The sequence below is a fragment of the Ranitomeya variabilis genome, chromosome 6 (genome assembly GCF_051348905.1).
Source record: "Ranitomeya variabilis isolate aRanVar5 chromosome 6, aRanVar5.hap1, whole genome shotgun sequence".
In the NCBI taxonomy this organism is placed as follows: Eukaryota; Metazoa; Chordata; class Amphibia; order Anura; family Dendrobatidae; genus Ranitomeya; species Ranitomeya variabilis.
In genome coordinates, this window is record NC_135237.1 from 514,465,650 (window position 1) to 514,479,155 (window position 13,506).

Here is a 13,506-nt window from a genome sequence, read left to right on the forward strand (position 1 = left end):
CAGGCTGCAGACTGACGCCAGGGAGCCACATCGCTCCTATCCATAGAGCGGACCCTTGGACACGGTTGCTGCTGGTGAGTCTTCTTAGAGAGGCAGCTCCTGCCACCTCTCTCCGCGCACCCTAAAAAGGCCTACCAGCCCCTAGCGGTGGCGCTTCGGGTCACCACATCTAACCGAGGCAGGGGGGCCCCCGCTGCCTGGATCGGCTGATTGGCCCCGGACTCCCACGAAGAACTTTTCCTCTGACGGAGGTGGATCTGTAGGTCTCCCATCAAGGACAGGAAACCAACTGATGCATGAGAGAGGTACCGCCTTTTTATCTGTAGGTTTCCTGTCCTTGGTGGGCGGATCCCCTCTCTCCGTGGTGCTGTCATGGGCGTCAGAGAAAACTAGTTAACCCAGTCATGGGCATAGAGATAGTAGCTGAAGAAAGATACACACACACACACACACACACACACACATATACACACAAAAAAAAATCCTAGATATCACTGAATGAAATATTCCAGTTGTAAGTCTTTATTCATTACATAGTGGAATGTGTTGAGAACAATAAAACCTAAAAATGATCAATGTAAATCAGTGGTATAGCATTGTTCTGCATTAGGATAAACCCAGGGCCAACTGCACCAGCATTTGGTGTCAAGGGGTCTGAGCATCTCATCTCAGTACCTAATGGCAGTCAGGTTACCTCTGGCGAGCACATGGAGGGCTGTGTGGCCCTCCAAAGAAATGTCACCCCACACCATTAATGACCCACTGCCAAACTAATCATGCTGAAGGATGTTGCAGGCAGCAGATCACTCTCCACGGCATCTGCAGATTCTGTCACATGTGCTCAGTGTGAACCTGCTTTAATCTGTGAAGAGCACAGGACACCAGTGGCGAATTTGCTAATCCTGGTGTTCTGTGTCAAATGCCAAGCGTCCTGCACGGTGTTGGGCTGTGAGCACAACCCCCATCTGTGGACGTCGGGCACTCAGACCATCCTCATGGAGTCTGTTTCTAACCGTTTGAGCAGACACGTGCACATTTGTGGCCTGCTGCAGGTCATTTTGCAGGGCTCTGGTAGTGCTACTCCTGTTTCTCCTTGCACAAAGGCTGAGGTAGCGGTCCTGCTGCAGGGTTGCTGCCCCCTCCACATCTCCTGGTGTACTGGCCTGTCTCCTGGTAGCGCCTCCAACCTCTGGACACTATGCTGACAGACACAGCAACCTTCTTGCCACAGCTTGCATTGATGTGCCATCCTGGATGAGCTGCACTACCTGAGCCACTTGTGTGGGTTATAGCAGAGGTGTCAAACTGCATTCCTCGAGGGCCGCCAACAGGTCATGTTTTCAGGATTTCCTTGTATTGCACAGGTGATAATTTAATCACCTGCACAGAATGATTCCAGCACCTTGTGGAATGCTAAGGAAATCCTGAAAACATGACCTGTTGGCGGTCCTCGAGGAATGCAGTTTGACACCTCTGGGTTATAGAGTCTGTCTCATGCTATCACAAGAGTGAAAGCACAACCAACATTCAAAAGTGACCAAAACATCAGCCAGAAAGCATTGGTACTGAGATGTGGTCTGTGGTCTCCACCTGCAGAACCACTCCTTTTGACGGTGTCGTGATAATTGCCAATAATTTCCATCTGTTGTCTATTCCATTTGCACAACAGCATGTGAAATTGATTGGCAATCATTGTTGTTTCCTAAGTGGACAGTTTGATTTCACAGAAGTTTGATTTACTTGGAGTTATATTCTGTTTAATTGTTCCCTTTATTTTTTGAGCAGTGTATATAAAAAAAAAAAAAAAAAAAAAAAAAAAAAAAAGAGTGTATCGATGATGTCAATGGCTGCCATGGCGACGATGATATCATAAAGGTTGCCATGGCACAGATGTCATAATGGGTATATGGGCACGGAACTATAGGATGGAGGATGTGTGATGGGTATATGGGCACAGGACTATGAGATGGAGGATACCCATCATACACATCCTCCATCCCATAGTTCCGTGCCCATATACCCATCATACACATCCTCCATCCCATAGTTCCGTGCCCATATACCCATCATATACATCCTCCATCCCATAGTTCCGTGCCCATATACCCATCATATACATCCTCCATCCCATAGTTCCGTGCCCATATACCCATCATATACATCCTCCATCCCATAGTTCCGTGCCCATATACCCATTATGACATCTTTGCCATGGCAACCATTCTGATATAACAGTCACCATTGCAACCTATTATGACAGTCGCCATGACAACCATTATGACATCGTCGATACATACATACATATCTCTTTAGGCTTTGCTTTATGCACAGGGCAGTTATCGCTACAAGAGCTCAATAGTCAAGACCTGAAAGCTTAACCGCTTCTTGTAAAATGTGGTCACTGGACATGTAATGGGGGAGGGTGGAATAAAATCATCAGATAAAAGGATTAGACAATAACGAATTATTGAGAGACTGTAAACAAAGATCATCTCGCATCTCTTGGTCCTTGGGGACTGCTGCCTTGTAATAAATTATAATTAGAGATTCTATTTTAAGTATTTCATGTTGTCAAACACCTAAAAATGCCGGATTTATCCAGCACAATGTTTTTTTTCTAATTAAACTAATCTACTGGTTCCAATGAGGGGAAAAAAAAAAAAATGTAAAAATCAATAAAATGTTGGAATATCTTCAATAATTGAGAGACCCTGGAGAGTGAGAAAATCCAGTTAGTGTTAAATACTCAGGGATTAAATCCCCCCTAATATAGTACACGCCACAATTATGTAGATTTTAACAAGATTTCACATTTGGAGTTTTCGGTCATATATCAAGAACCTAGGAGTCATTAAAGCCCATGTTCACAATTGTTAATTTGCTCCTGATCTCCAGCTCCTGGCTTTGACTACTCGCTCTCTCCATTGTAGGTGTAAGGCCGCGGTCACACTTGCGAGTGTGATGAGAGAAACTCGCGCAAGTCTCTCGCATCAATACCCGGCACTGGGGACCGGAGTGTGCAGCTGTATGTATTTCTATGCAGCCGCACACTCCGGTCCCGAGTGCTGGCGGCAGTGCCGGGTATTGATGCGAGAGACTCACGCAAGTTTCTCGCATTACACTCACAGGTGTGACCCCGGTTTAAGGTTGCAGTCTGACAGCCATATAGCACAGACGATGATCGCATTGCCACGCTCGGACTGGCCGGCGGTTCTCTTGACCCGAGCATGACAGCATTATTTCTATGCAGGAGTCACGCCAGGAGAGCTGCCGGCAAGCCCACGCAATTGCAATGCCATAGTCATCCGTGTTACACGGCCGTCGGACTGCGGCCTTAGACATCGCAGCGGGTAGGAGTGGAGTGGTACACAGAGGAAAGCATTTATGGAGAACAGAGAAACACACCGTCTATAGACAGGGAGGAAAGCTAATAAAGAAAATAAGAGCAGGTTAGACACTGTGTTGATATATAAAAGCACATGAAGATAGCGGCTCACATAGAGCCTATACTACAGGATGGGATACTCCCACAACTTGGATCAAGAAGCAAACTACATATCAGAGGGTCTGAAGATGAATGAAGAACGGCAGGCACTGTACTAAATAAGGAAAGTGAATGACTGTGGTGCCCCTCCCCCTGCTGTTTCATGGTGCGCCCTGGTGCCATACCACCCACCCCTGTATGTGGTTATAACATTGGTGGGCCAATGGAACGTGGAAGGAGCTAGTACAGCCTCCTTCCTATTAAAAGCAAGGACCGAGCCACCCATCAGATGGTTGTTTACCCTGTTAAAATGAATTACTTAATTGTTAGAGGAAGCAGTTGTTTTCTCTTGTCCCATTTGGATGGTTCCCCATTAACGAGGTACCAGTTTCGAGCATTATTCTGTAAATGTCTGACAACGGCAGGAGCGCTGCCAAAGGGGTATGGGGCACACTTGTTTCGCATAGGAGCAACCGCAGATACTACCAAGGCAGGTTTACCTGAATCAGAAGTTCAGAGGTTAGGCCGATGGCGCTCTGCATGTTTTGCAAGATATACAAGACCGGACTTGATAACTTCATGCTGTTCTTTTCATTTATAGGTATCATCAATCCAGCAGTTTGGTTCTTAGGCCATTCTTACATTTTTTGGGCAGCGCAAGGGGCTGAATGTTGTCCAGGCGGGAGGAGTTTGGGATTTCGGGGTTTGAATTTCCTTGAAGAGGAATCATAGAATGGTAGAGTTGGAAGGGACCTCTTGGGTCATCTGGTCCAACCCCCTGCTCAAAGCAGGATTCACTAAATCATCCCAGACAGATGTCTGTCCAGCCTCTGTTTTAAAACTTCCATCATCAGAGGACTTCAATGGACTTCAATGGCCACAAGTTTTCTCCGAAGTGGTGGACATTGCAAGAGAGGCAATGGGTCTGGTAATTTTGGTATTACACGCAGAGGGCAACAACCTGTGTTCATACAAAGGTAGCTGAATTGTCCCTAGGGCAGTTTGGCAAGGAGCCAGAGACGGCATGGCCATCGAGCTCACTAGGAGGACAATCAATGCTCGAATATCAACATTTTTTAAAAGAGATTTGGCGTGGTCATACGTCAACAACTGGAGAGAGATAATGCTACATTGCTAAAGGTACCTTCACACGAAGCGACGCTGCAGCGATAGCGACAACGATGCCGATCGCTGCAGCGTCGCTGTTTGATCGCTGGAGAGATGTCACACAGACCGCTCTCCAGCGACCAACGATGCCGAGGTCCCCGGGTAACCAGGGTAAACATCGGGTTGCTAAGCGCAGGGCCGCGCTTAGTAACCCGATGTTTATCCTGGTTACCAGCGTAAAAGTAAAAAAAACAAACAGCACATACTTACATGCGTCCCCCAGCGTCTGCTTCCTGACACTGACTGAGCTCCGGCCCTAACAGCACAGCGGTGACGTCACCGCTGTGCTTTCACTTTCACTTTTAGGGCCGGCGCTCAGTAAGTGTCAGGAAGCAGACGCTGGGGGACGCATGTAAGTATGTGCTGTTTGTTTTTTTTACTTTTACGCTGGTAACCAGGGTAAACATCGGGTTACTAAGCGCGGCCCTGCGCTTGGTAACCCGATGTTTACCCTGGTTACCAGTGTAAAACATCGCTGGTATCGTTGCTTTTGCTTTCAAACACAACGATACACAGCGATCGGACGACCAAATAAAGTTCTGGACTTTATTCAGCGACCAGCGACATCACAGCAGGATCCTGATCGCTGCTGCGTGTCAAACGAAACGATATCGCTAGCCAGGACGCTGCAACGTCACGGATCGCTAGCGATGTCGTTTCGTGTGAAGGTACCTTAAGGCCTGACGTTCGTTTAACAGATATCGGCCTAGACATAATCCTATCAGGGCTCCAGGATGGATTCGAAAAGGCACTGCTTTTGATGGGTGGGGGTCAGAGTCCTATGTAAGTACACATGATCCTCTGACAGTAAGTTAAAGAAAGGACACATGGATATGTTAAAGCTCGTTGGGTGACTTGCCTGCGAATATACAACAGGGCATTTGGCGATGAGCACGGTTTAAGAAACTTAAGTGCCTTTCTTATTGTTAAAGCAAAATAAATTAATAAAGCTGTGACCGACCTTAACCCATCAATTTGTGTACTTGTTTTATTTGTTATGATGCAGTAGTTGTGGGTGGGAAGGCGCACCAGTGGGTTAAGTCTGGGTCGCCGCAGTCATGAAGTTGGCAAATTGAAACTTAGTGCAATTTTATTAGAACTTTCATAGAAAAAAACCCGTATGTGTCAAAAGGTGGTGTCCTGAGCCTTTAAAGTTATACAAAACCCAATACATATATTTGGTTAACTTGTCTCCCAAGTGCCACAATTAAAGGTGCCGTCTGTGTCTTGTGCACTGACATCCAACACCCCCCTTGACATATACCAACCTTCCCATATATATTGCCTTCTTCTAAATGGTGCCTTGATAAATCAGTATTGGATAAGCTAATCACCACCATAAACCATTTACATCTTCACTCAGATATGTACCCCTGAGCTTAAATTTTATTAGAGAGAAAAGCAAAGTTAAACATAAAACCTTCACCCCATGTGCCTGCCCCAAGCTAATGGTATAGGGCTTATAGCGAGAACTTCCAATAGGCCGTATTGGAGACGTGGCTTGCCATTCGTTGAAGGTTAGGAGACATGCTTATACAGAGGGTGGACCAGGTTAGGTTCTCGTACTATAGGGGAGAAAGGATGAGCTGAACATACAAAACAATTAAAACATATGCATGTAGAGAAGGGGTGCACAATACCTTTTTGGAGGCTTCGGGGTGCAACACTTGTCTGACGTGGAGCTGTCCATCAGTGCACAAGCAGAAAGAGGTCCCCATACCGATGTTGATCTCATTTCCTACTGACTGGTTGAACTGTAAGGCAAGATGAGTGAACGTTACATCTAGTAATTAGAAACTACGTGTAATGAGCGCATTGTGCTAAACACATAAGTACCAACACTTTGTCCTCAACACAGTCAACGTAGTCCAAGGTGTTGTGCATGCTCTACAATGGTGGTCCACAACCTAAAACCCTAACAGATGCAAAACTACAACTTCTGAATGCCCTGGTGGCCCATGAGTGGGGTTGCAGTTTCGCAGCTGGAAAGCCACGTTACTAAAAGACACATTGTTGGTCTATAATGAGTAGTAGTGTGTATAGGATCAGACTCCTACAGAATTTTGACAATCAAAACCAAAGAAAAAACAATATGTGCATATACCTTAATGAAAAATAAATGAGTAAAAAAAGCAAGTGCTTCAATAATTAACATAGGGTACTTAGTAAACACTTTGATTAAAAAAAAAAAAACAAAAAAAAAAAAAAAACAAAGCTGTTCCACCGCGGCAACATGTACCCAATTGGGACAGTAACTACACTCTAATGTTAAAACCTACCTAGTGTGAATAGTGGCAGAGAGACTAAGTAGGTTTTAACATTAGAGAGCGTAGTTACTGTCTCAATTGAGTACACCTTGCAGCGGTGGGACAGCTTCATGCTTTTTTTTTTTTTTATCAGTTTACTAAGTATCCTATGTTATTTAATGCACTTGCTTTTTTCCCGTATTTATTTTCATTAGGGTATATATATATATATATATATATATATATATATATATATATATATATATATATATATATATATATATATATATATATATATATATATATATATATATATATATGCACTTTTTTTTTCCTTTGGTTTTGTTTGTTTCCATGGCCAGTGTGAACATGCTCTTACATCATGCATGTTTTCACGTCATACTTCGGCTCAGTTTTTTGTTTTTCTTCAGAATTTTGACAATGTATCACCTAACTTTGAAAATTCACAATTATTGAATGAATTTTTTTTTTTTTTTTACATATTTTACTGTGCTTAGAAGATGTAATGCAACGTTTTTAAAAGGTCCATGACCACCCTCAGACGACCGCTGACCTCCTCATGCATCTATATACACACAGTTTGGCCATGTAAGTACGTGTTCTTAATGCGTTTTACCTTGAAATTTAAGTACGGTAATCAGTAATCCTTCTTTCCAAAATCAGATGTGGGAGGCCTTCACCAACATAAAATAGGCGACCTGGGTCAGCAGTCTTTGCTCATATTTATGAATAAGATATTGTGAATTTGTGAAGGAAGCCCTCCTATAACATTGGGTGACCAAATCCATTGATATGCATCTTAGGCATTCTAAAGATCCCCAAATGTGTAGCTGTAGATGTAAAATTATCACAAATATACAGTCATATGGTGTATGAATTCACATGCAGATTTGTTGCAGAATGTTCTGCAGAAAATCCATGTGCTTATGGTTAAAACCATCCTTTTCACACTTTTGAAAGCTCATTTTGGTGCCAAAACTTCTACCGCATTTGCTGCCTGTGAACACAACAACTCAAGAATATTACAATTTATCACCACATCTAAATGCAGTGTCGATTAGTGTCCTCAGCCATATTCACCTCGGTTGATTGGCAAGAGCTCCATAATTATGGTAATCTTCTAGTCAGAAGAATGGAACTAATGCATTTAGGGATTGGAGGTCAATTTTGAGCATAAAGACAGACTTACCCTTCAAATAGAAAACGCAACTTATATAAAATACATTTACTCGCCGTATGCACCATAAAGGTTTCCTCCCTTGCCCAACCATAATAAGATTATCTGATCGCAATAATCAGAATAAATTGATTTTAAATGATCAATATGCATATTTTATTTATTCAATGCAAATACATTTAACCCAGATTCACAAAGCGTTCACCACCATGGTGCCCTGAAGGCATCAGAGACACCTGTACTATTCTTCTGGATGCACCAATGTTATTATCCAGTCCGACTACTTAGAGAAGCCTGTTTGAGCATGTACAAGCTAAAGAAGCAAAAAAAAGGACACTTTAAATGCAGTCGGTGACCAAGCCGCACTGGAGACTAGTCAGACAGGTGGGTCCCCAGTGGCTTCTCTTCCCTCGCTGCCCTGAAATGAAAGGTCTCTGCCTAACTGCTCAAATAGAGAGACACCTGTCACTCCAGAGGGAAAGGGGTCAGGGAGAAGCACGTCGGCCTAGTCTACAGCACGGCTCGGTCCTCAATGGCTTATAAAGTATGCTTTTCTCCAAAACGCCTTAGAATTTCAGAGTCAAAGATACCTGGCTGAGATCATACAGCCATCGTCTGGAGGTTGACCTTGGATTGGGCAATGTATCAGTTGTCAGGTTTCCTCTAAACAACTTTTTAAATAGTTTTAAATTATAAATAATTTAGCACTTTGCTGCTGCAAAGTAACCAACTCCTTTATCTTTAAAGGGAACCTGTCACCACGTTTTTGGAAGATGGGATAAAAATAGCGTTAAATAGGGGCAGAGGTGGGCGTTACATTAGTGTGTGTGTTATGCGTTTATTACCCACCTAAGTTGCCGAAATAACTTTGCAAAGTCTCCGTTTTCGCCTGTCAATCAGGCTGGTCAGGTCACATGGGCGTGGTGTCTTCACCCAGATTTGGCGTAGTTTTCCGTTGGTGGCGTAGTGGTGTGCGCATGCCCAAAGTCCGGAATCCTCTTCCAGGGGATTTAAAATAGCGCGGTGTTCGTTATTGCATTGGTGATCGGTGGGCGCGGCCATCTTCCTTTGGCCGCGCGTGCGCAGAAGCGGCGCTCTGCTGGCCGCGGCTTCAGGAAAATGGCGCGCGTGCGCAGATGGATATCGCGGCGGCCATTTTCCTGAAGCCGCGGCCAGCAGAGCGCCGCTTCTGCGCACGCGCGGCCAAAGGAAGATGGCCGCGCCCACCGATCACCAATGCAATAACGAACACCGCGCTATTTTAAATCCCCTGGAAGAGGATTCCGGACTTTGGGCATGCGCACACCACTACGCCACCAACGGAAAACTACGCCAAATCTGGGGGAAGACAACGCCCATGCGACCTGACCAGCCTGATTGACAGGCGAAAACGGAGACTTTGCAAAGTTATTTCGGCAACTTAGGTGGGTAATAAACGCATAACACACACACTAATGTAACGCCCACCTCTGCCCCTATTTAACGCTATTTTTATCCCATCTTCCAAAAACGTGGTGACAGGTTCCCTTTAAGACCTCACTCAAGCACAGTCACTCCAGGAAAATAACAGCAGAAGTTTTCCAGAAGCCAGTGGTCTTGCCACCGTTCTTTAGGTGGCTCCACCGCTGGAGTCTTTCACTCTACACTGTGAATTAGAGAACGGGTTGCTTATCATAAGCGGTCCGAAGAATGAGCTTGTCTCACTTAACTGCTTCAGGATTTCCAACCCTGAAAAACGGTTAAAAGCAACACAAGACTAGGCTTTTGGGGCACTTTTTCAGCAGGATTCTAAGCAAAAATCACCTTAAAAAGACACCATGTACACATGGCCACAGAGCTCTTGCTCAGTTCTGATGGATTTCGACTTCCCCAATCCCTATTTTTCTCAGTGTTAAAAATAGCAGGAGGGAGAGGGAGGCGGCAAATGTAGTAATTTCATTAACTAAGGGAAAGCCAAGCACAATGTCAAGAGAAGTGTACCCACATCTCCAGAGTCCAATGATGCCGATACTTGGCATGGAGATCTTAGGCTTTTGCTCCACTGCCTGTCATAGGAAACCTGATCCATGAACCTCTTGATAAAGCTCTGCGGTAGGCATAAAGCTGTATTCACGGGCCAGCCGTGGGTCTCCTAACCCAAACACAATAAGTTAGTATATACCTATGGCTCGGTTGTATTCAGGAGGTCAGAAAAGTAATTCCTTTTTCAGCTTTTGTTTTGGCCTACTGTCCTGCAATTGAACTGTTCCTAGGAGTTTTCACCTTATCTGACCATCACTTTCTGCAGACGGGGCTTCAACAGCAGGTTAGAAATATGAAAGAATCATCCCATGATCAGTCCATTCTTATATACAGTACAGACCAAAAGTTTGGACACACCTTCTCATTTAAAGATTTTTCTGTATTTTCATGACTATGAAAATTGTACATTCACACTGAAGGCATCAAAACTATGAATTAACACATGTGGAATTATATACTTAACAAAAAAGTGTGAAACAACCGAAAATTTGTCTTATATTCTAGGTTCTTCAAAGTAGCCACCTTTTGCTTTGATGACTGCTTTGCACACTCTTGGCATTCTCTTGATGAGCTTCAAGAGGTAGTCATCGGGAATGGTCTTCCAACAATCTTGAAGGAGTTCCCAGAGATGCTTAGCACTTGTTAGCCCTTTTGCCTTCACTCTGCGGGTCCAGCTCACCCCAAACCATCTCGATTGGGTTCAGGTCTGGCAACTGTGGAGGCCAGGTCATCTGGCGTAGCACCCCATCACTCTCCTTGGTCAAATAGCCCTTACACAGTCTGGAGGTGTGTTTGGGGTCAATGCCCTGTTGAAAAATAAATGATGGTCCAACTAAACGCAAACCGGATGGAATAGCATGCCGCTGCAAGATACTGTGGTAGCCATGCTGGTTCAGTATGCCTTCAATTTTGAATAACTCCCCAACAGTGTCACCAGCAAAGCACCCCCACACCATCACACCTCCTCCTCCATGCTTCACGGTGGGAACCAGGCATGTAGAGTCCATCCGTTCACCTTTTCTGCGTCACACAAAGACACGGTGGTTGGAACCAAAGATCTCAAATTTGGACTCATCAGACCAAAGCACAGATTTCCACTGGTCTAATGTCCATTCCTTGTGTTCTTTAGCCCAAACAAGTCTCTTCTGCTTGTTGCCTGTCCTTAGCAGTGGTTTCCTAGCAGCTATTTTACCATGAAGGCCTGCTGCAAAGTCTCCTCTTAACAGTTGTTGTAGAGAGGTGTCTGCTGCTAGAACTCTGTGTGGCATTGACCTGGCCTCTGAGCTGCTGTTAACCTGCGATTTCTGAGGCTGGTGTCTCGGATAAACTTATCCTCAGAAGCAGAGGTGACTCTTGGTCTTCCTTTCCTGGGGCGGTCCTCATGTGAGCCAGTTTCTTTGTTCTTTGTAGCGCTTGATGGTTTTGCAACTGCACTGTGGGACACTTTCAAAGTTTTCCCAATTTTTCGGACTGACTGACCTTAATTTCTTAAAGTAATGATGGCCACTCGTTTTTCCTTTACTTAGAATTTGTATTATGGCAAGAAAAAAGCAGCTAACAGTCTATTCAGTAGGACTATCAGCTGTGTATCCACCAGACTTCTGCACAACACAACTAATGGTCCCATCCCCATTTATAGGGCAAGAAATCCCACTTATTAAACCTGACAGGGCACACCTGTGAAGTGAAAACCATTCCCGGTGACTACCTCTTGAAGCTCATCAAGAGCGCACCAAGAGTGTGCAAAGCAGTCAAAGCAAAAAGGTGGCTACTTTGAAGAACCTAGAATATAAGACAAATTTTCGGTTGTTTCACACTTTTTTGTTAAGTATATAATTCCACATGTGTTAATTCATAGTTCTGATGCCTTCAGTGTGAATGTACAATTTTCATAGTCATGAAAATACAGAAAAATCTTTAAATGAGAAGGTGTGTCCAAACTTTTGGTCTGTACTGTATATCTACGTACGGTAGATCACGTGGCTTTGTGTGTGGACAAATAAGCCAAAATCCACTAACTATAGGACGAGACCATATACACGAATTGCTGTGTACACAATATACTTAAGTTGCTTAAAAACTTGTTTGTGCTCCTGCTAAACAAAAACTCTTTGAGAAGCTTTCCCTCCTTTTCCCAATGAAATAATGTACAATATGTATAGAGAATTCAGGAGAGAAAGCTATTTACCAAATAAGGGTCCCACGGAGAGCTGAGCTCTTAACCCTTCAATGTACGTTGGATTGCTGTCTGCCAAACAATGGTTTGGCCAATCGTTCATAAGGCAGCAATTTTGCCCAACTCTGCCATACACAGGAGTGCTCACCCCGCCGAGTACTCATTTATTCTCTATGCGAGAGCTACTGCCAGATATTTCTGCCGTTGTCTCCTCATACTATTGATATTAAAAAAAAAAAAATTACCAAGTATGGGACTGACAAGGCCTAACCTAACCGTAAGGTGGATTCGTAAGTGGCCAAGTGATCGTACTCAGAGTGGTAATAAATGCACATCCAACTGGAAGAGTGTTTCAAGTGGGGCAATATAAGAATCTGTCCTGGCCCCAGTGTTCAACATTTTAATAAATGATGTAGATAAGGGAACCGAAGGTAAACTAATCAAATTTGAAGACAATACAAAGCTAGGAGGGATAACTAACACTAGAGAAAACTGAAAAAGGTTTCAGAAAGATCTAGAAAGTTTGAGCAACGGGCAGCAACTAACGGAATAGTATTTAACAGGGAGAAATGCAAGATTCTACATCTGGGTAAGAAAAACTAAAAATGACATCTACAGAATGGGAAGAACAGAACTAACAAACAGCTAGTGGGAAAAAGACTTTGGTATATTAATAGATCACAGACTGCACATGAGTCAACAGTGTTATGCTGCAGCAAAAAAAATGCAAACTGTTCTGGAATGTATTAAGAGAAGCATAGAGTCTAGATTATGTGTAGTGATTATCCTGCTCTACTTGTCCTTGGTCTGGCCTCATCTGGAATATTGTGTCCAGTTCTGGTCACCACATTTAAAAAAAAAAAAAAAAAAAAAAAACCACATTGAAAAACTGGAGCAAGTTTAGAGAAGAGCTACCAGGATAGTGACTGGACTGCAAACTACGGTATATGCTACAAGGAACGGTTAAAGAATCTGGGAATTTTTAGCTTGCAAAAAAGAAGGCCAAGAGTGGACTTAATAGCGGTCTACAAACATCTGAAGTGCTGTCACAGTGTAGACGGATCATCATTCTCATTTGCAAATGGAAACACGTGAAGCAGTGGAATTAAACTGAAAGGGAGAAGATACTGATTAAATATATTAGAAAAAACGTGTTGACAGTGAGGGTGATCAACGAGTGGAACAGGCTGCCATGAGAGGTGATGAGTTGTTC

The 13,506-nt window shown here is 43.8% G+C and overlaps 1 protein-coding gene across 5 annotated transcripts in view; it reads right to left on the reverse strand.

The window, feature by feature from the left end:
- The window catches only part of ESRP1 (epithelial splicing regulatory protein 1), a 90,921-nt gene that overhangs the window by 64,790 nt on the left and 12,625 nt on the right, over window positions 1-13,506 (reverse strand). For all 5 annotated transcript variants that reach the window (XM_077270949.1, XM_077270953.1, XM_077270951.1 and 2 more), the window contains exon 3: window positions 6,292-6,405. In XM_077270949.1, the coding sequence (XP_077127064.1) occupies window positions 6,292-6,405 (114 nt within the window). The remainder of the gene's footprint in view (window positions 1-6,291; window positions 6,406-13,506) is intronic.